Here is a 23,184-nt window from a genome sequence, read left to right as displayed (position 1 = left end):
GTCGCGACCACATCGGCCAGGGAAACGCCCCACACACCCTCTTCTGCGGCCCCGCGCACCGACACTCCGCCGCCTTGTGGCAATGGGTCAAAGCAGACTGACGAGAAGCTGGCAGGGCCAGTCATGCTTCAAGGCCCAAGTCGAGAACAGTGGTTGAGACAAAGTACTAGGATCACGGAACTCTCAAACACGGCCGCTGGATAGGTGACCCCCTACAACGGTAAACATCCGCCATGTTTAAACGGCCACGGAGGTGCAGAACACGGCATGGCTTGGCTCGACTCTTGACTCGACTTCCACCAAGCCAATCGTGTATGTGAGTGTGTGTGTGTGTGTGTGTGTGTGTGCGTGTGTGCATTAAGCGACACCGTGACCCGTGACACTCTGCTTATGCACGAACAAAAGAACGAAAACACTTGACATTTGTTTAAATTTTTTTCTTCCTGTGGCACTTAAACTGCCTGCCCTGTGTTAAAAGGGAATAGGAACACCTTACTTACTTACTTACTTACTTACTTACTTACTTACTTAAACGCTCCTTTCCGCGCACAGTAAATTGCATAAATAGCCGTCGTATTCTTTCGTAAAAGTGTTCAAAAAAACACGAAACGATATCCGCGCGTTATCAATTGTGCAAAGGCTTCTTTAGGATTGAAATGTGATGGCAAGAATGACAACGTTCCAAGATGTCAGCGCTCTTGTGGTTAGCGGTCTCGCGGCCCAGCTTTTCCTCTAGAGTTAGTATACTAACTCTATGCAGTGGCCCTAGCGCTCCTCTCATTGCACTTCCTCACCAAGCCGTTCTGACACGAGTGACACACGGAGGAAGTCTTGCTTTGTCATTGGCTGAGCGCCGATGACGTAATTGCCTACGTCATGTTCCGTTATCGAAGTTGGCGTCGTCCCGAAAACAAGCTACACCTACACCTTTTCGCTGCCGAGAAAAGTCGGATGGCCGAGCGAGAAACAAACACCAGCCGAAGCGGGTTGTTCTATATCATGTAACTTTCTCTTTACAACACTTATCCGCAAAAATCATGTGGCAGCCTGTTGTCGTACAAGTGCTCAGTTATCTCTCCACCACATGTTTTGGACCACGCGGTTCTTTATTGCCTTTTTAAGGGAAGCCTGTAGGCCCGTCACATTTATGGCTTTTTATTTGCATGATGATGGGACATGTGGTCCGTGAGGTCATGTCGTTGCGAAAAAGATGCATTGCCACGGACACAGGATAAGGGACACTCTCCTCTATGCTTGCGGATGATGTGTTCCGCGAGGTGGTGCTTCCGACCAAATGATGCATTACAGCGCACACAGGAAAAGGGACGCTCTCCTGTGTGAGTGCGCATGTGCTGAGTCAGGTGGCTTTTCGTCGAAAAGGACGCATTGCAGTGGACACAGGAAAAGGGACGTTCTCCTGTGTGCGTGCGGATGTGTACCACGAGGCTCTTCTTCCACACAAAGCACGCATTACAGTGGACACAGGAAAAGGGACGTTCTAATGTGTGCGCGTGAGTGCGCATGTGCGCAATGAGGGTGCCTTTGATCGAAAAAGATGCATTGCAGTGAACACAGGAAAAGGGCCGCTCTCCAGTGTGCGTGCGGATGTGCTCAGTGAGGTGGCTTTTCCTCGAAAAGGACGCATTGCAGTGGACACAGGAAAAGGGACGTTCTAATGTGTGCGCGTGAGTGCGCATGTGCCCAATGAGGGTGCTTTTGAGCGAAAAAGATGCATTGCAGTGAGCACACGAAAAGGGCCGCTCTCCAGTGTGCGTGCGGATGTGTCTAACGAGGGTGTTTTTCTGCACAAAGGACGCCTTGCAGTGGGCACAGCGGAAGGGGCGCTCTCCTGTGTGGGTGCGCACGTGAAGCACCAGATGGGACTTGCGAGTGAATGCAGCTGGACAGAAGTGGCACTGTGAGGGGGGCTCGCCCATGTGTTTCCGAAGGTGTGTGTTCATAGTTGATTTGTCCAGGGTCACATAGGTGCACTGCTTGCAGGAATGAAGTCGGCCTCGTACAGACGCCAATGAAGACGACTGCTCCAAGGACGGAAAGGAAAAAGAGCCTGCAAAACCATCGAGAGGACACTAAGTCAATGCAAATTATGCGTCATACTCTACATGTCACTGCAAAAAATCCGGCAGATCCCACGCACTGTGGGAATCGATGTAATGCGAAGCAGCCAGCAAAGAGCTGCATACATCGCCTTGTTTGACTTTGAGCCAAATGAAATCACATATGCCATACCATCTAGTTCACCATATATAGCATGTTTGCCATGCACGCATGCATCCACAATCTGGTATATACCACGCTAATGAGACATATATTCTGGTATGTACAATGCATGACCTTTCGTTTATGTTGATCACGCACTCGTGTCATGCCATACCAGTTTTGGTATATATCCAGTTAACAAAATGGCCGGAAGCGCACCATGACAGTGTCATGTAAATCATACCGTACATGACATGTATAACATGATTCGCATGTTAGGACCTGTCATTTATGTTCGTCATACAGTCACATCGCGCAATACCAATTTCGGTGTATATCAAACGTGCGAAATGACCGCGAGAGCACCATGAGTATGGTATGTATATCACGCCATACATGGCATGCACATCATCGTTTTCATATTACACCTGTCACTTATATTCGTCATAAGTCGCGTCAAGCAATACAAATTGTGGTGTATATCAATCTACAGAAACGGCCGCGATCGGACAATGTGTGGCATGCCGTAATGAGTGTGGCAATGCCGTAAATGATATGCATATCATGATTTTAATGATCCCACCTGGCATTTACGGTTGTCATACAGTCGCGTCGCGCAATACCAATTTTGGTGTATATCAAGCTAGCGAAACGGCCGCGAATGCACCATGAGCAAATCATGTCGTACATGACTTGCATGTCATTATTTTCATGTTGCCACCTTTCGTTTACGTTCGTCATGCAGTTGCGTCACGTAATGCCAATTTTGGTGTATATCAATGTAGCGAAACGGCCGCGAATGCACCATGAGCGTGGCATGTAAATCATGACATACACGACATGCATGTCATGGTTTTCATGTTACCAACTGTTATTCATGTTCTTCATACAGTAAAATCGCGCGACACCAATTATGGCGCATATCAATCTAGCGAAACGGCCGCGAGCGCACGATGAGCGCACCATGTCGTACATGACTTGCATATCATGATTTTCATGTTACCACCTCTCTTTTACGTCCGTCATACAGTCGCGTCGCGCAATACCAATTTTCGTGTATGTCAAGCTAGCGAAACGGTCGCGAATGCACTATGAGCGTCGCATGTAAAACATGACATACATGACATGCATGTCATGGTTTTCATATTACCTACAGTTATGTTCTTCATGCAGTAACAGCATGAAATGCCAATTTTGGTGTATATCAATCTAGCGAAACGGCCGCGAGCGCACCATGAGCAAATCATGTCGTACATGACTTGCATGTCATGATTTTCATGTTACCACCTCTCATTGACGTTCGTCATACAGTGGGGTCGCGCAATACCAATTTTGCTGTATATCAAGCAACCGAAAACGGCCGCGAATTCACCATGAGCGTGGCATGTAAATCATGACATACATGACATGCGTGTCATGGTTTTCATGTTACCACCTGTTATTCATGTTCTTCATACAGTCACATCGCGGAATACCAATTTTGGTGTACAGTCGAAACCCGCGATAACGAAATCCCGAGGGAACGAAATTCTCACCGCAACGAAATACTTTCGGAGCACCGGCGAACGCCCATAGGAGTCAATGCATTTCGTAACTCGCGACTACGAAAGATATTCATACCGCAGTCCCTCATTAACGAAATTTTTGAAACATGAGTGCGCAAATAATCTACTCTCGCAACATTAACTACATTCGAAAACTGCTGAAACGCATTCATGATACACTTAAATTGTGCAAAACAATCGCTACAGCACACTTGAGAAGCAGCCGCCGTCATTGTTTATAAAAAAAAACATAAAGCTGGAGAAAATGATGATGATGATGGCTTGCCGAAACACCTGCTCGTTATCGCGGACTACGTAGCCAAATCCACATTCCTCATGGAGTTTCGTTCGTTGGCTTGGCTCTGTGCTTGGCTTTGTCGGCTTTGCGCGCACATGGTCGCGTGTATGGAGCCATTTGTGGAGCGTTTGCTTGGTCGCTCGGTGCAACGTGAACTGTGTGTTGCGATTGCTTCGTCCGATTTCGCTGCCCGCGAAGATGCCGCCTCCAACGAAAAAGCGGAAGTTCATCACGCTGGAAGGTAAGGCTGCAATCATCAGTGAGGTGGAAAAGGGCAGGGAAAAAAATGGACATCGCCAAAGAATTCGGCGTTGCGTGCAGCTCGCTGTCCACGATTCTGCGCTGATCCAGCGGAGCCGGAAGAAGGTTCGCCTGTAGGCGGACTTGATGACGGTACAGGTGACAGTGCAGTGCCGCCATCACTGACCACTGCATGGGGCGAACTTTGTGCCGTGGCAAACGAGATTCCCGATCGAGAGGCATGAAAGTGCTGCATGGCAAGGCCCACCAAAGCAAACTTACTGACTTTTGGAAATAAAATGTGTTATTTGTAAATTCCATGTATTTTCTGCCGCATTCTCGCGCCAACGAAATTTCCGCAAGAACGAAATTATGTGCTTTCCCCGCCGATTTCGTTATTACGGGTTTCAACTGTATAGCAATCTAGCGAAACGGCCGCGAGTGCAATGAGCGTGGCATGTAAATGATCTCGTACATGACATGCATGTCATAATTTTCATGTTACCACGTGTCAGTTATGTTTGTCATACAGAAATGTCTAGTCATACCAGTTTTCGTATATATCCATTCATTTAAACGGCCGAGAGCGGCCCGAGATCATGTCATGTAAATCATGCTGCACGTGACATGCGTGTCATGATTTGCACGTTAGGACCTGTCATTATGTTCGTCACGAACTCTTGTCACACCATACCAATTTTGGTATTAAATGCGAAGCATTTCTTAGCCAACTTCTGTGAGTTTGAGCGTATCTATCTATCTATCTATCTATCTATCTATCTATCTATCTATCTATCTATCTATCTATCTATCTATCTATCTATCTATCTATCTATCTATCTATCTATCTATCTACCTATCTACCTACCTACCTACCTACCTACCTACCTACCTACCTACCTACCTACCTACCTACCTACCAACCAACCAACCAACCAACCTACCTACCTACCTACCTACCTACCTACCTACCTACCTACCTACCTACCTACCTACCTACCTACCTACCTACCTACCTACCTACCTACCTACCTACCTACCTACCTATCTATCTATCTATCTATCTATCTATCTATCTATCTATCTATCTATCTATCTATCTATCTATCTATCTATCTATCTATCTATCTATCTATCTATCTATCTATCTATCTATCTATCTATCTATCTATCTATCTATCTATCTATCTATCTATCTATCTATCTATCTATCTATCTATCTATCTATCTATCTATCTATCTATCTATCTATCTTGCCGCCTACGATTTTGTGCTTTCCTGGCCGTTTCGTTAATCGGATGTACAGTGAAACCTCGGTGATACGATCACAGCTCATACGAATTTCGGGCTGATACGAATTTTTCGTTGGTCCCGGCCAAGACCCATTGGCCTGCAATGTAATGGAGTACGGTTGTTGCGAATGGATTTTCACTCAGCGACGTTTGATACAAACGTACGCTACCGCCCAGGTACGAAGAGGTGCTGTCCGCGCTGTCGCAGAAGACGCGCCAAGCACGTGCGACCGCGGGAACGCAAGCGTGGGCATTCGCGCCGCACCGCCGAATCGTCAGAATCACGGTGTAAGAAAAACACTTTTCTTACGGTGAGAATAAACCTTCGGAGACGCGTCACGGCCTTCAAGATTGTGTGCTCGAATCTTCAAGACTCTTATGCGCCTCCGTGTGCCTTCGCGTTTAGATTACAGAGGACATTAGCGCCATGCTTGTTTTTTTAACGCGTCGACGCGGGCTGCTCTCGTTGTACTGCGTTTACACGTGCCTGCCTCGTGTATCAGATATCCCATGAAAGGTGGACGAGGACCGAAAGAAGGCGAGGACGGTCTTGGCGAAGGAGTCAGGCCTCACAACGTCAACATGCGCGGCGGTTAATTTCACACTTGCGCGGACACGGTCGTAAATTTCCCCAAAAACATCTCCAACACCTCCGCGATAACAATATCATGACACAGGATCGTGGTTCGGTAATATTGTGGCCTTGATCCATCGCGTCAACGCACCTGGTTCATTAATTAAATACGCACGTACGGGCCGTATATTTAAGAGTGCCGGTATGATAGCAGACATCTAAAAACTTAACTGAAAATCATTCAGAGTTCTTCCTGACGTTTCTGCGGCCCTGAAAAACAATAAATGAAAATGTATGCCAGCTTTCTTTTGACGTATGATAAATTTCCATGCTCTCTGGTGATACGAATTTCGGATGATAGAATACTTTTGGTGGTCCCGTGAGATTCGTATCACCGAGGTTTCACTGTATACCAAAATTGGTATGCAATAACATGACCGTATTACGAACATAAATGACAGGTCATGACATGAAAACCATGACATGCATGTCATGAACAGCGTGATTTACATTCCACGGCCTTGGGGCTCTTGCGGCCATTCCGTTAATTTCATATATACCAAAACTGGTATGACGTGACAAGAGCTCATGGCGAATATTATGACAGGTCCTAACGTGCAAATCATGACACGCATGTCATGAGCGGCATGATTTACATGACATGGTCTCGGGGCGCTCGCGGCCGTTTAAATGAATGGATATATACGAAAACTGGTGTGATGATACATTTCGACATGACGAACATAACTCACACGTGGTAACATGAAGATCATGACACGCGTGTCATGCACGTCATGATTTACATGCCACGCTCATGACGTACTCGCGGCCGTTTCGCTAGGTTGATATACAGCAAAATTGATATTGCGCGATGTGACTGAATGAAGTACATGAATAACAGGTGGTAACATGAAAACCATGACATGTATGTCATGATTTACATGCCACGCTCATGGTGCATTCGCGGCCGTTTCGCTGGCTTGATATACACCAAAATTGGTATTGCGTGGTGTGACTGTATGAAGAACATGAATAACAGGTGGTAACAAGAAAACCAAGACATGCATCTCATGATTTACATGCCACGCCCATGGTGCATTCGCGGCCGTTTCGCTGGCTTGATATACACCAAAACTGGTATTGGGCGACGCGACTGTATGACGAACGTAAATTAGAGGCGGTAACATGACAATCATGACACGCGTGTCATGCACGACATAAAGCTTAGAATAACAGAGAGCTGAGCTAGTTGGTACGTATTCATTCTAAAAAGAGACAGGGCGTGCAAACACGGACACAAGAAAGAGATCAGGACACCACGTGGCATGTAAATTATGCACGACATAATTTACATGCCACGCTCATGACGCACTCGCGGCCGTTTCGCTAGGTTGATATACACCAAAATTGGTATTGCGTGGTGTGACTGTATGAAGAACATGAATAACAGGTGACAGCATGAAAACCATGACATGCATGTCGCGTATGTCATGATTTACATGCCACGCTCATGGTGCATTCGCGGCCGTTTCGCGGGCTCGATATACACCAAAATTGGTATTGCGCGACGGGACTGTATGACGAACGTAAATTAGAGGTGGTAACATGAAAATTATGACATGCGTGTCATGTACGACATGATTTACATGGCACGCTCATGGTGCGCTCGCGGCCGTTTCGCTAGATTGATATGCACCAAAATTGGCATTGCGCGATGTGACTGTATCATGAACATGAATAACAGGTGGTAACATGAAAACCATGACATACATGTCATGATTTACATGCCACGCTCATGGTGCATTCGCGGACGTTTCACTAGCTTGATATACGCCAAAATTGGTATTGCGCAACGTGACTGTATGACAAACATATATGACAGGTGGTAACTTGAAAATTATGATATGCATATCATTTACGGCATGATTTACATGCCACGCTCATTGTCCGATCGCGGCCGTTTCGCTAGCTTGATATACACCAAAATTGGCACTGCGTGACGCGAATGTATGCCGAACGTAAATGACAGGTCCTAACATGCGAATTATGTTATGCATGTCATGTACGGTATGATTTACATGACACTGTTATGGCGCGCTTCCTGTCGTTTAGATAACTGGATATTAACCAAAATTAGTATTGCATGACAGGAGTGCGTGATGAACATAAATCACCGGTCATGCAGTGTATATACCAGAATATACATTTCATTGGCATGGTATATACCATATTGCGCATGCACGCGTGCATGGCAAACATGCGATATATGGTGAACTAGATGCCATGGCATGAATGATTTCATTCGGCTCAAAAATAAACAAAGCTAAATATGCAGCTCTTTGCTGGCTGCTTCGCATTACATCGATTCCCACAGTGCGTGGGATCTGCCGGATTTTTTAAGGTAGCGGTATTAAAAATATATTCGATGCATTCTCAGGCACCACAATACTCCTTTTAGTGTCCTCGACACCAGTATTTTTTTATTAAATTAACGGAGCGACCGCAAGAGCCCCAAGGCCATGAAATGTAAATCATGCTGTTCATGACATGCATGTCATGATTTTCATGTTATGACTTGTCATTTATGTTCGTAACACGGTCATGTTATCCCATATCAATTTTGGTATACATCCGATTAACTAAACGGCCAGGAGAGCACAAAGTCGTAGGCGGCTAGATAGATAGATAGATAGATAGATAGATAGACAGATAGATAGATAGATAGATAGATAGATAGATAGATAGATAGATAGATAGATAGATAGATAGATAGATAGATAGATAGATAGATAGATAGATAGATACGCTCAAAGTCGAAGAAGTTCGCTAAGAAATGCTTCGCATTTAAAAAAAAGAGGATGACCTTATTTTTAGCTCTGGCGGTCCCACGCCGCCAATTTCCCACAGGGTGGGTGCCCTCCCAAGCGACTATGAACTTCGTTCTGCCGAGCACCAGGCCGGAAGTGCGCTTGTCCCTATTTTACCGGTACCTACCCGGCGGCAGCAATTCTCTGCCTCCCACAGCAGCGGCGGATGCTCAACTATTTCACCAAGGCTGTGGTGGGTTAAGGCGCGCCCAGGGGCCTTTACAGAACCTTATGGGGCCACCTTTCGAGATGAGTACCCATTAACAACCGAGCGCCAGGTAGGTGTACTCCTCTACCCCTTTGGAAAAACCGGTGGGTTCCCGGTGAGCACTGGGAATCGAACCCTGTACCTCCCGCATTGGAAGCGGACGCTCAACCATGTAACCACCGCTGCGGTGTAGAAGAGAGGATGACCTTATTTTTAGGTCTGGCGGGGCCATGCCACCAATTTCCCACAAGGTGGGTGCCCTCCCAAGCGAGTATGAACTTCGTTCTGCCGAGCACCAGGCCGGAAGTGCGCTTGTACCTATTTTACCGGTACCTACCCGGCGGCAGCAATTCTCTGCCTCCCACAGCAGCGGCGGATGCTCAACTATTTCACCAAGGCTGTGGTGGGTTAAGGCGCGCCCAGGGGCCTTTACAGAACCTTATGGGGCCACCTTTCGAGATGAGTACCCATTAACAACCGAGCGCCAGGTAGGTGTACTCCTCTACCCCTTTGGAAAAACCGGTGGGTTCCCGGTGAGCACTGGGAATCGAACCCTGTACCTCCCGCATTGGAAGCGGACGCTCAACCATGTAAACACCGCTGCGGTGTAGAAGAGAGGATGACCTTATTTTTAGGTCTGGCGGGGCCATGCCACCAATTTCCCACAAGGTGGGTGCCCTCCCAAGCGAGTATGAACTTCGTTCTGCCGAGCACCAGGCCGGAAGTGCGCTTGTACCTATTTTACCGGTACCTACCCGGCGGCAGCAATTCTCTGCCCCCCACAGCAGCGACGGATGCTCAACTATTTCACCAAGGCTGTGATGGGTTAAGGTGCGCCCACGGGCCTTTACAGAACCTTATGGGGCCACCTTTCGAGATGAGTACCCATTAACAACCGAGCACCAGGTAGGTGTACTCCTCTACCCCTTTGGAAAAACCGGTCGGTATCAAAGCTTTTGAATCGGGTAACCTAGCGCGAGAGGCTGCCTCCATTCTAGAAAAAAGAACAGACCCTGGCACTCACTTCATCTCTTGGTTTCCCGCCCATATGGCTGCGGACGTTCATCAGCACGTACCTAACCTCAACGAGCTTGCCCATGACCGTGCGCGAGATCTAAGGCGCCGCGGCGGCATGGATGCTTTATGGGGTCAGGATGAAATCCAGCATAACGATCCGCTTCTTACGTTTCATGAAATCACCTCTCACTAACGGCTTAGAAGAAGGGCCTATCCTCTTCCTCACCCGAAATTAGATAGGTCTCAGTCAATTACACTTAGAATGCTCCAGACGGGCTCGTTCCCCTCGCGCGGCTTTCTCAGTCGTATCTCCACAGACCTTGACTCAAGCTGTCCGGACTGTAATGAGAGTTATTGTTCCTTAGCGCACATGCTTTGGCAATGCCCCGCGTTACCTAACGGCCCTCTATCCAGCGAAGCCGACTGGGAAGAGGCACTCCGGAGCCCATCGCTCCAGGCACAAATCCAGGCAATCCAGAGGGCCCAAGAAAGGGCGGAACATCACGGTGTCCCAGCCCCGACTTGGACGCGGCCAGCGGCTTCCGCGGGTCCCCGATAGGGGTTCCCGCGAAAGCTCCTCAGGATCAAATAAAGTTCACTGTCTGTCTGTTCCGGTCGGCACTGGGAATCGAACCCGGCACCTCCCGCATTGGAAGCGGACGCTCAACCATGTAGCCACCGCTGCGGTCCCATGCCACCCCTAAAAATAAGGTCATCCTCTTTTTAACCACGCCTCCTGTACAAAGTACAGGAGGCGCGCGTGTATCGCCTTATTTCCAGTGACTCTAGCATCGCCAAGAGCGGGGAGACGACCTTTAAAGCGCGCCTTCCACGCTCTTGGCATCATCTCACTGGTGATAACAAAAACACGCTGAAGAGCCACTGAGCTCTGCGTACCGCCAGCGGTAAATGGTGTATACAAATCGGTCGCCGTTAGTATGATGAAGAACTTACGCTTTGTGGCCAAGTTGTTTAGCGTCGCGCGCTATGGAGCGAGGGGTCGTGGGCTCGATTCCCAGCAGCTGAACTTTTTAGGTTTTTTTCTTTGTCATCAGTTAGTGTACATTTTACAACGTCATATCCGTGACGGAAATACGTCAGTGAAGTCTTCGCGGACCCCGGCATAAAACACTTTAGTGTTAAAGAGAGATGCGCAAGACTTGGCTGGTAAAGCCGAAAATGGGAAAAGACGCCAACGCTAACTTGCGGGTCTGCTGCAAGCATTTTCGTGACGAGAATTTCCCATACGCCGCCGCAGCTAAGATGTTCGGTAACAGGTGACGTATGCTAACGAGCACTCCCGGCAGCTTTATCGCGGGCGTTTGTCGATGAATTTGTTGATGCTGGAGAACGACAGGCTTACTGTAAATTAACAAAATAAATAAAAAGAAAAGCGCCCGCGTCTCAAATATCTCTCACGCCGAGGACCTTACCAAACGTAAACATTTTGTCACGTTTAAGCTCGCATAGAAGGCGCTGAAAACTAACATCGATACGTTGCCAACAAGTGTAAGCCACCACAAAAAGTAAACGTATCAGAAGTAAAACAAAAACAAAACGGTTGTGATCGTCAATCATATCGGATCACAACTAAAAAGAGCAGTGGAGGGCCAATCGGCCCTTCGTTTTGGAGATACCACCAACACTTACTGCTAAGACTGTGTGGCGATGCACTCCACTCACCACTACCACGTGTTCGTTGGGTAATAGTAGTGCATGTGCACCGCACGCGCGACGGTATTACTGTTCGGCGGCACGTTTTCCTCGTTGTTGCAAGTTCACTCGTTCGTTTTTACAAAGTCTGAGAATTCTTACGGGGAAGGTATTTCATAATGTATTAGCAACTTAGCTTTCGCGACATCATTTGCATCGTCTTCCATGGCGTCAGCTGTGCCCGCTTTAAGTCACGGTTGTAGCATGCTAATTAGAGATGCGGGTTTCACCGGGAGCACCGAGTCGTGGTTTGCATGCCCGGATTATCAAGTAATACAAGACAAAGGTGAAGAACGCACGGTGCCCGCCACAAAAACGCGTGGTGGCACAAATGCAGGAAATGTGGTGTTCCAACAGACGACACAAACCGGCATCCTGAATAACGTCACAATGTAGGTGGCGCCTCGCTATGTCCTCGAGGACAAGAGACACTGGATAATGTAGTGCAGGTGGGAAATTTCTTTTGTGCGTAGTTGAACAATGAAGATTCGCAGCGTGCACGCTAACTAAAAGCGGACTGCGGGTCTCTATCTCTAATTTTTCTTCTGTCTCTCATTGCCCATTAACAATGAATTTGCTGTGGGAAACACCGGCGCACACTGCATGCTTGGCCCCTCCACAGGTTTCATATAAGTGGAGCTGAAACACCCTTCCCTACATGCTTCACCTCTCCCCAATTTCTTTTCAGTGAAAACAGTTTTATACTAACCCCTCTGTTGGCAACTATACATCGGCACACGACGTTTCAAGTGAAGACACCCACGAAAGTGACGTCATGTGGATAGACATTCTATAAACTGCGTCACTGATTGCTGCCGCACGTCTCTGTGTGCAAGCCGAGATCTCTTGTGCTTTGCTTACGTACAGTGTTGTTTGGTCTTTCAGATATACGCCGCCTCCTATTAAACAGCTCAAGTTTTTGACACTTCAGGAGAAGTCTAGGACCATCGCCGAATCTGCGAGAGGCAGAAAAAAGGTGGATATTGCAGAGGAGTTCGACAGAACAAGATCATTGACTTCCTTAAATAAATATTGGTTGTGCGAAGTAATTCAACTGCATATTTTACTATTCTCGCGACAATGAAATTCTGACGAGAACGGACAAAAATTGCTTCCCTGGCAATTTCGTTATTGAGAGGTTCGGCTGAATACTCGAGGTACCGAAGTACGCGCCACCTTACGCACAATACGCAGCTTGCCGCATGCGGATAGTAGAACCGGTTATGGTGGACCCGGTATACGTTACGGAAATTCTTTCCACACGGTAAACTTCACGAATGTAAACTCTTTAACCAGGACGGTATTACCGCACTTTCCGTGCGGTCAACAGGCACAGCTAATATTGAGAAAGCACTCTAATATCGAGAGAAATGGTAATCACTACTGGGAGTGTTTCGTGGCTGTCATGGTATTTATATGGGTCACGGGAACTCCCGCCCACAGTTCCCGCCCACAGGGAACTGAAAGTTGCGCATCGAACCGACGAAGCGCTGACTAAACACACAATATCGATATTTCTGCACAGCAGACGCAGTGGCACCTCGGTTCCATCACCCCTGTCGCTTTTCCAGAAATGACGTACGTAACACACACAATGTTGTGAATAATTGTGCGAAGCTAGGTGGGCGATTCGACGCCATGGATAAAATTCACTTGTAACCAATATGCGAATCTCTCTGGTCTTTATTTGGCATAAATGACGGAAACGTGCAAAGGAACGCACCCAGGGAGCTTTATTGAGATTTGCAAATCTCGAAAAATCGGCGGAGCTGACCTTTAAACTGTTGCGCGGTAACGACTCCAAAGCGCTGCTAGGCAGCAGGCAGCGAAATCCCGCGGGTATCCCTAATCGGTCGAGCATACCGCAACGTCAATGCAGGGGTCTATAGGAATCCGGCTCAAAGACAAAGCTTCTGGTATAGTTCACTCACTAGACAAAACAATCTGGCATAGTTCACTCACTCTTCTGATCATTCTGATCGCATGGGAGCGGCTGGCACGACACCATACAAGTTTGAGCCAGTAGGCTAAAAACCACCTAGCCAAGTACGAGCACGGCGAAGAGCACGGTAGTTAATTGGAATAGAGCCCGCCGGATCCGAGGACCTAACTGCAAGATTCACCCGCATTGGAAGCATCGCATGGTACGAATTCCCAGCTATTTACAGCGAAGCTGCTTAAGCTATACGTATAAACATGCTCGTTGATCGAAAACCTCGCATAACTATGATGCCACCTGGCACAGCCCACGGCCACTCTGGAGCACCCGTTGACCCTGTTTGGGCTTCACATTTAGAAGCTCATTCCGAGCACTCCGCTGTTGTAGTACACTCTAGCAGTGTCAAGGCAGGTGGGTGGAGCTTGGCCAAGGTCACGAGCGATGCGCAGTTGGCCTTGTCGCCACGGCTATGCACGGCCAATCTGGAGGCGCGCGCTCGCTCCCTTCCGAGCGAGAGCGCTCCTCCACACCGGCCGTGCACCGCCATGGCGACCAGGTCAACCGCGCATCGCCCGTGACCTTGGCCAAGCTCCGCCCACCTGCCTTAACACTGCTAGAGTGTACTAGAACAGAGGAGTGCTCGGAACGTTCTTGGAAAAGTTAAGCCGAAGCAGGTTCAATCCGCTTGTGGCGCTGCGATCGGTAGTCTGCAATGTGTTGTCGTTTAAGAGTTGGGCGCGGCTCCGCCGAAGTGGTGCAGGGGTAGAATGCCCGTTTCCCATTCAAAAGGCCCAGATTCAAATCGCAGCTGTAGATGGTGGGTTTTATTCTTAGTGTCACCTTTTAAATGCGAAGCATTTCTCAGCGAACCTTTGGCACGTCTGTCTGTCTGTCTGTCTGTCTGTCTGTCTGTCTGTCTGTCTGTCTGTCTGTCTGTCTGTCTGTCTGTCTGTCTCTCTGTCTGTCTGTCTGTCTGTCCGCCTACGTCTGGGTGCTCTCATGATCGCCTCCTTAACTTGGTGTAGACCAAAAGTGGCCTGGGTGGGTAGGAGGATTTGACGAATAGAACTGTCGGGTCATGACATGAATAACTTGAAAATTCTGTCGCGTACGTCGTCAAGCCCTTTCCTCCAGACACGTGTGACGCATACCCGTTTACCACGGGCCGCGGAGTACGGTTATGCGCCACAGTTTACATCTACAGTTTATATCTACCAAGGAACGGCGAGAACAGACATTGGTAATTTAAATGCCAGAGCGTTAAGAAAAACCGATATCGGCAGCGTTGACCCGACGAATGGAAAGAATGAAAATTAGGATCCCAGCAGGAATCGAACCCAGGCGTTCTGCCTGGCAATCACCACAAAGCCACGACAGGTCTATAAACTGGTTTGTAAAAACAGCCTATGCAGGCTTAATGTCGGTGCAACGTCAATTGTGGTTGTGATGCTGGCTGCCTAATTTTACAAAAAAGCAATAAACACTACATATGTACTCCTACGATACAGGCGTTATGGTTCAAGTGGTCACGTCCGTGGTGCCAGTGTTGGATCCGCTTTTTATAGCAGTCTAATAAACATTACATTTGTATTCCTATGACTCAGCAAGCTATATTTAATCATTGCTCGACCCCGGAGGATTACATTAACGAAAGTTGCGTATGATATTTACATGATTGTACCATAAAGTGCACTAGTTTCGCGGATACTGACGTATGTACTATAACGTGAGGGCTGACGCTCCGTCGCACCTAAGTTACCCTTTAAACGGCAGTGTTGTCACGTGCCTGGTAAGCCCACGATGTGCACATAGCTACTAAACTTACGAAAACACGTCGATCCACCTCGTAACGCTTGGCTCAAAGCCATAAAATACAGCATAGAGGTACTCGCTGACTGCTTCGCGTGAAACCGATTTCCACAATGCGTGGGATCTGCCGAATTTCATTTATTTTCAGTGTTTATACAATCAACTTAATAAAAAAAATCTTTACAAAAGTGTTTGGATCATTAGCCTATGTGGCTAGTTAGTGGTCCAATCTATTACATGAGTATTTTATTACATGTCAGGAGCAGAGGTGCAGCTAATATGATTATGAATCTATACACAAATTCAATGACAGGGTAGCTCTTAAAGAGACCGACAACCAATTTTTCTGGTACCTATTTTCTTTAGCGCGACGGAAAGCTTACAGGTCAGAGTGTCTAATCACGAAATGGTAACGTGGAAAACGCCGTGAAACATTTGTACTCAGAATTTTTCTATTTGGGCAAATATGAAGCCTATACACGCCTGACAACACATGCTGCAAACAGTGAGAGCGAGAACGGTTCCTGTTCGTGCGCGGCGGTTTACTGCGCACGCGTGCACACCGCGCGCATGCGCCGTGGTTCGACATGTCCACTGGCTGTCGCGAAGGTAGCACCGCTTTTCACTGTGCAACTTCTTTTATCTCGTAAGCAGCACAGAATAGAGCGGGGATGGATAATAACATACGTACTCTAATTTTGAGGACTAATTATGGGCGCGCTGACAGCATCAGACTTAGGGAGCCTTCATACACACACGCCTCCCGGGCGGGAGGCGTGTGTGTATGAAGGCTCCCTAATCAGACTACGTGCAGCAAAGTGATCGACTCCATAATTTAGCTGGAAGGCTCTTCCGCCAGGCTGCGCGACATGCCGGTTTACTGTTACTTTTAAACACGAATTAAAAATAAAAATCCTACTCACAACGTGAGAAGGATGCTAGAAGCTGTCACTATATTTTACGGTCTTTTCATTTCTACCAGGAACTTATCACACGTTCTGGTCAGTTGTCGGTCCCTTTAAGGTATATTTTATCTAATTAAATACACATGACAATAAATGCTAAATCGCTGCAAATATTCTAAGTACACAAGTAATAAACAACAACTAAAGGCATACATTGTGAGTTTATAGCGGTATTGGTTTTTTTCCCCTAAAACTAACTTCATTTGCTACGTGTTGCTTCAAAAAGTAACCCAAAATGTCAAGTGAAATGGAATAAATTTGACAGTGAGCGTAATTAGAGTTACTGTATATGCTACCTTTATATACAGTAACTCTAAGCGTAATTATTTGCAGCGCCACCACCCGGGATTCAACAAAAACGTAAAGTATGGCCTCCGAGATTTTTGCGAATATGAGACTCGAAACGATATTTCACATCTCCGAAGCCTAAAAAGCTCAAAACTCCGGCGAGTTGCTCGGGCACCAACTGTAAACATTGATCAAACGGGCGCGGTTGTGTGCTATCACGAAAGATATCAGTAGACGGCTCATCCTTTTGTACCGTTTGTACTTGCTGCTCCCTCACCATTTACTCTGCATTGAAGCGACAACAGGAACGTTGGTTCACTCGCTGGAGCGGCCGTACTCCCATATGACAGCGTTTTGTAGAGCGAAGCAGATCGGATCCTAATGGGGTGAGCTGCTACCGATTTGTTGCTATGGCGCCCTTGCAGCGAAACTGACTTTTCTTTATCTTACAGCAAATGCGGAGACATACCTGAAGAAACAGCATGTAGTTCTGTTTGCGTAGCAATTGTTGAAAGAATTTTCTTTTCGGTTGCTTGTGATGCTTTGTGGCGAGTTGGTAGACCCACTTGAACAGATCGATTTGTGCCATGGCCCGGCTCACACGGTGACTGTGGTGATGTTCCTACAGCTTGTCCCGACTCACAAGCCAGACTCAGTGCTGCCTGATATACTGGCTCTGCGGCAAAGTCATCCTGAAATAAATTGGCTTCAGTTGTTGCAAAGGCACATGCAAGAATTATTGCCGAGAAAATAAATGAAAGACTACACTTACGTGATAGGTTTCGCTACAATGACTTGGTCTTGGCGTGTGCCCGATGGTTCCGCCTCCAGAGAGCAACTGTTCAAGAATCTGAAATAGTGTATAAAATGATGAGTTACTGACGCATACACACCGAAACAGCGGCTTATGGCAATTATTAAAATACATACTCTTCAGACATATTTTCAAAAATCTAGTGATACCAATCATATTTTTGTATAATCGCCTGGTCTTATGTTTTTCCGATAGTGTAACCAGCTGTGCCTTAATTAACTGAAAATTGAATACTGAAAATTGGCCTCTGCAGTTCTGCAAATAACTGTAAGAATATCTTTGTCTTTCCGTAAAGCCATTCCTCGCAGTGGAAACCTCAACTTTATTTTTGAAGTAGTCGATGTGAGCGTGCAAGTTAAGCTTATTGTCGAAGACGACACCAAGTAACAGAACGTAGTCCTTATGCTTAAGGAAAGCATCGCCCATTTTGATAGACGTAAAATGATTTGTCATGACTGATGGTGAGCTTGCTGTCGGCCGCCCACTCAAGTACATCATTTAACATGAGCTCCGACAAAGATTTTATTATAAGTCTGGAAGGGCCATGCAGCAGAATCACTGTGTCATCGGCGTACGTCTGGATGTGAACGTTTGGCAGTAGGTGCAAGTTTAACAAATCATGTATCGCAATATTCCACAACAGCGTGGACTTATGGACAAGCCTTGCGGACTCCTAATTGTGGGATGGGCAGAAACAGAACGCGCATGTGAAGTATAGGTGAAGCGGAGCAGGTTGTTCGGGCAGTTGTGTTTTTTGTGTAATATAGCGGCGTGCCAGGCGCGCTATCAGACGCACCGGTGAAATCAAGGGATATTAGGACAGTTAGTGTTTTAGTGCGCTTTAATAGTGCCAATTTTTGCTGGAGACTGCGAAGGGGAAGACACGCACTTTTGGAATGCGTGAAGCCAAATTGATTGGTGTGGATGAAACCGTTGGAATGGAGGGGCGTGAAGCCAACGTTCAAGTATTTTCCCGAACATGGTGTTCGTGCAAGTGAAGCTGCTATGGGTCTAGTTGGTGCGAATGCACGGCTTGTTCGCAGGAACTGGATATGACACGGAAAAAGACACACACACTGGGTGTAGCGCGTACTATCAACTGTTTATTTTCTTACTGCTTACTTTCTTTTCTTTTCCTGGGTCGTACTTTAGCAAGTGTGTGGCACGAAAATAAACAGTTGTTACTATGCGCTTCACCCTGTGCGTGGTTGTCTTTTTCCGTGTCAAGTCGTCCAGTTCCTGGCAGCGCAAACAAGCCATGTAGGGAGTTCATGACTATGAAGCTGTAAGAGGTTGGAAGAGAAGGAGGCCTCCCTGACTTAGCGAGGAAAATGATTCTGCCCACTTTCCAACAATGGGGAAGGTAGCCCAGGTTTAAAACAGCGTTGAAAATAGAGTAAAAGAAGTCAGAGTGGTCCTCGAATAGTGTCTTAACAAATGAATTCGTTAGATAATCCGGGCCGGGTGCCGCCCGCGGGTTGCCGAGTGAGACAGCATGACGAATCTCATTGGGAGAGAATGGTTGATCGTTAGTACTGTGCACGCTAGGAACAGTTGAGAGCATACGAATGCGTGCGTGGTGAGGTGTGTCGAGCATGAATTATCAGTTGATGTAAGTGTGGCAAGTAAAAGACGCGCAGATTCAAGAGTGGATGAAGGGCTGTGGTTGTCATCGATATGTAAAGGCGGGAGGACTGGATGGGCGTGTATTTTAAATTCAAAGCATTTCTTAGCGAACCTTTGGCACTTTGAGCGGTTCTATTTACGCATCCGTCCGTCCGTCCGTCCGTCCGTCCGTCCGTCCGTCCGTCCGCCCGTCTGTCTGTCTGTCTGTCTGTCTGTCTGTCTGTCTGTCTGTCTGTCTGTCTGTCTGTCTGTCTGCCTGCCTGCCTGTCTGTCTGTGTCTGTCTGTCTGTCTGTCTGTCTGTCTGTCTAGCCGCCTACGTCAGGGTGCTCTCGTGATCGCCTCCTTAACTTGGTGTAGACCAAAATTGGCTTGGGAGGCTAAGAGGATTTGGCGAATATGAGTCGGTTCATGACATGAATAACGTGAAAATCCTGTCGCGTACGTCGTCAAACCCTATCCTCCAGACACGTGTGGCACATACCCGTTTACCACGGGCCGCTGGTAAACGGGTATGTGCCACACGTTAGGGTATGCGCCACAGGTTACATCTACAGTTTATATCTACCCAGGAACGGCGAGAACAGACATTGGTAATTTAAATGCGAGAGCGTTAAGAAAAACCGACATCGGCAGCGTTGACCCGACGAATTAAAAGAATGAAAATTAGGATCCCAGCAGGAATAGAGCCCAGGCGTTCTGCCTGGCAACCAGGTATTCTACCACAGAGCCACGCCAGGCCTATAAACTGATTTGGAAAAACAGCCTATGTAGGCGTAATGTCGGTTCAACGTCAATTGTGGTTGTGGTGCTGGCTATCTAATTTTACAAGAAAGCAATAAACACTACATATGTACCCCTCAGATACAAGCGTCATATCAGATTAACGTCTGTGGTTCCAGTGTTGGCTCCGCTTTTATAGGAGGCTAATAAACATTATATTTGTATTCCTACGATTCAGCAAGCTATATTGAAGCATTGCTCGACCCCGGAGGAACACATTAAGGAAAGTTACATATGATATTCAAAAAGTGCACTTAGTTTCGATAATATTCACGTATGTACTGTACAAGCTATTTACAAAAGTAATTGCTAACAGAATTATTACATTAGAGTTCAATCAACCAAAGGACCAAACAGGTTTTCGTACAGGCTTCTCAACAATAGACCATATTCATACTATCAATCAGGTGATAGAGAAATGCGCGGAATACAACCAACCCCTGGGTGATTCCACGTAAGATCGAACAAACGATGGCTGGTCGACCTCTTAAACTTATTTCAAAATTTTATATCTTATTGCCTGATGAGTGGAAAGAAGAGATCCGCAATTTGTTTTGCCGTTAAAAATTTTTTCGAAGCACAGGAAATCAATAATGACGGAGAGGTGGAGTGGAGCGCTCATCCGCTCTGCTGTTTTGGCCAACTTTCGTTATGAATTGCACAAAATATATAACAGTTAGGTAGCTGAAATTTCTTTAACTAAATATATGCATGTTTTTGCTTCCGCTCAGGTATTTTTTGCTTTTATGTGTAGTGTAGATGTTTTTATAAAAGACCTCAAAATTGGCCCACAAAACGTTATTTTCTTTACTTTGAAAATCTTTATCTCAAAAATGCCTTGTAGGCGGGCGACGAAAATTCCCCATTACGTTCTTCGCATGCTTATCTACCAAACTGCCGAATCTTATATTTATACACCTTTTCAGTAAAGAGATATGATCGGGCTAAGTTCAAGAAAACACCGAACAATGAAAAATTCTGACGACAATTAAAAAAAAAACATTTTTTAAATTTCTTAAACTTTGTCCACTTATTCTCCTCCATATCAGGTTTCACAGTCATTGAAAACATGTTGCATAATGTTGTTGGACTAATAGTTACGGCCCCTCCAATGAGACCCTTAGGCAAGGATTGGCAATTCTGACTTCTTGCCCAGCAAGTGTATAATATGCAGGCAGGATTGAATTTATTTTTATTAAAAGGCCAGCAGGCACCGAAAAAGGTGTCGCCGGCACTGAAGACGTTAACTTTGAAATTATTTGGTCACTGCAGCGGCCACGAGCGCGGGGTTACCAAGCAGGCGCGCGCGCTCCCGAGATGCTCGTTGTAAGAGACGGCGCAGTCAGAGCTCGTTTTCGCGTCCTCAGACTGATTGAGTTTGAAACAGCAACACCTCTCGGGTTACTTGAAAGCACGTGCACCGGTAGTCGCAGTGATCTGGTTAATGACGTCGACTTATTTTTCAGGGGGCAGAAGAATGTCATCGTTAAACTGTGCGTGTTCTTCATACGCTCATGTCTTCCTATGCCAATTTTGGTACATACCATATTGAAGGGTCGACCACTAAAGCGCCCAGACGCAGGCGGACGGACGGACGGACGGACGGACGGACGGACGGACGGACGGACGGACGGACGGACGGACGGACGGACAGACAGACAGACAGACAGACAGACAGACAGACAGACAGACAGACAGACAGACAGACAGACAGACAGACAGACAGACAGACAGACAGACAGACAGACAGACAGATAGATAGATAGATAGATAGATAGATAGATAGATAGATAGATAGATAGATAGATAGATAGATAGATAGATAGATAGATAGATAGATAGATAGATAGATAGAAATGGTAAGAGTGCCTTTAGTTCGCTTAGGATGTTTCGCATTTAAAGTCACTTTCTGTACCTTTCATCGAAATTCCGCGTCACCTCCGTGCCGTGTATTATACAGCTTTTCTAATCATCGATTTTCACAATGTGGAATGGTCTCATGAGCACTCTTATACATACAGCTTAGTAAGTTCCAACATTCGATATCTTACCTCATGTTCTGACCTCTTCGAGAATGCTGCTCGCGGAGCCGGCGATTCGTTCCGTTCCAAAACGAAGATCGACGGCAACAAGCCTGGCCTCAGTTGAGCAGATTTCACCGGTGTTCCCATTACACGACTTAGCGATAAACTCTGATGGCAGTCTCTGTCACGAAGATGTTTCGGGCAGAGTACAGTGGTTCTCGAAGGCTTGAAATTACTTCCACAGCAGCGATCCACTGAGTATCTCGTTTTTTCTCACGTCGGAAGATGTGAAAGAGTACATGGTCTCAGCGTCTCAGCCACCGTTGCACGTTCAGCCGTACGCTGCGCATGAGGCCGGCATGATGCGACAAGGTTCGCCGTCCGCTAGCAGTTCTTCGAAGCGTAAACCATAAACGTAGGTTGGGGCGGTCGATTACCTAGAATACGAAGGGCGAGTGACGGTGCGAGCGTCCGGGACGCGTCTTGACAACGGCGGCTCAGCATAAACAAACCACGTTTTGTGGGCGCTGCCATCTTGACTTTTAGAAACAAAATTACCAAAAAAGCATAGTAGGCCACGTGACAATCAGCGGCCAATAGCGGCCGCAGCATTGGTACTCTGCACGTACACGGCGCCGCTTCTAATCGCCAATGCGCCACACGTTGCACGAAAGCTCTCGAGTTGCCACCACGTCCCGTAAGGTGGCAGGAGAGGTTCAGCGGGCCACTTTCTTAGCTCCGCTGTACTTGAAAGCACGCAGTCAGCGGGCGTCGCGAGCATTCAAACCATATTTTTACGTCTCTGACTTTTGAAAAACAGCTTCACCGTGTATTCGCAATGCCCATAGACTGTCGCACCACGAAGCGGAATTCAGGAGCATCCTCTCGAGGAGGGTTAGTAGACGACAAAATGGCAGCACTACGCAGTCGCTCCCTTGTTCGGCTGTGCTAGCCTCAGTGTTAAC

At 47.0% G+C, this 23,184-nt stretch overlaps 1 protein-coding gene across 4 annotated transcripts in view; it reads right to left on the bottom strand.

Annotated features, from left to right (window-relative positions):
• Positions 1 to 201: 201 nt before the first annotated feature.
• Positions 202 to 23,184, bottom strand: part of LOC119395641 (gastrula zinc finger protein XlCGF71.1-like) — a 214,371-nt gene continuing 191,388 nt past the window's right edge. The window contains exons 1-4 of one of the 4 annotated variants that reach the window (XM_037662622.2): positions 22,247 to 22,728; positions 17,747 to 17,824; positions 17,444 to 17,666; positions 202 to 2,068 (exon numbers count right to left, since the gene is read on the bottom strand). In XM_037662622.2, the coding sequence (XP_037518550.1) occupies positions 1,146 to 2,068; positions 17,444 to 17,666; positions 17,747 to 17,824; positions 22,247 to 22,366 (1,344 nt within the window). In that variant the 5' untranslated portion in view covers positions 22,367 to 22,728 and the 3' untranslated portion in view covers positions 202 to 1,145. Of the gene's footprint in view, positions 2,069 to 17,443; positions 17,667 to 17,746; positions 17,825 to 22,246; positions 22,729 to 23,184 lie in introns of those variants that run through there. The other 3 variants (XM_049416712.1, XM_049416713.1, XM_049416714.1) reach the window with 3 other exon arrangements.

Source organism: Rhipicephalus sanguineus, chromosome 6 (genome assembly GCF_013339695.2).
Source record: "Rhipicephalus sanguineus isolate Rsan-2018 chromosome 6, BIME_Rsan_1.4, whole genome shotgun sequence".
NCBI lineage: Eukaryota > Metazoa > Arthropoda > Arachnida > Ixodida > Ixodidae > Rhipicephalus > Rhipicephalus sanguineus.
The sequence above is the reverse complement of the archived record's forward strand: the minus strand, read 5'-3'. Positions and strand labels throughout refer to the sequence as shown.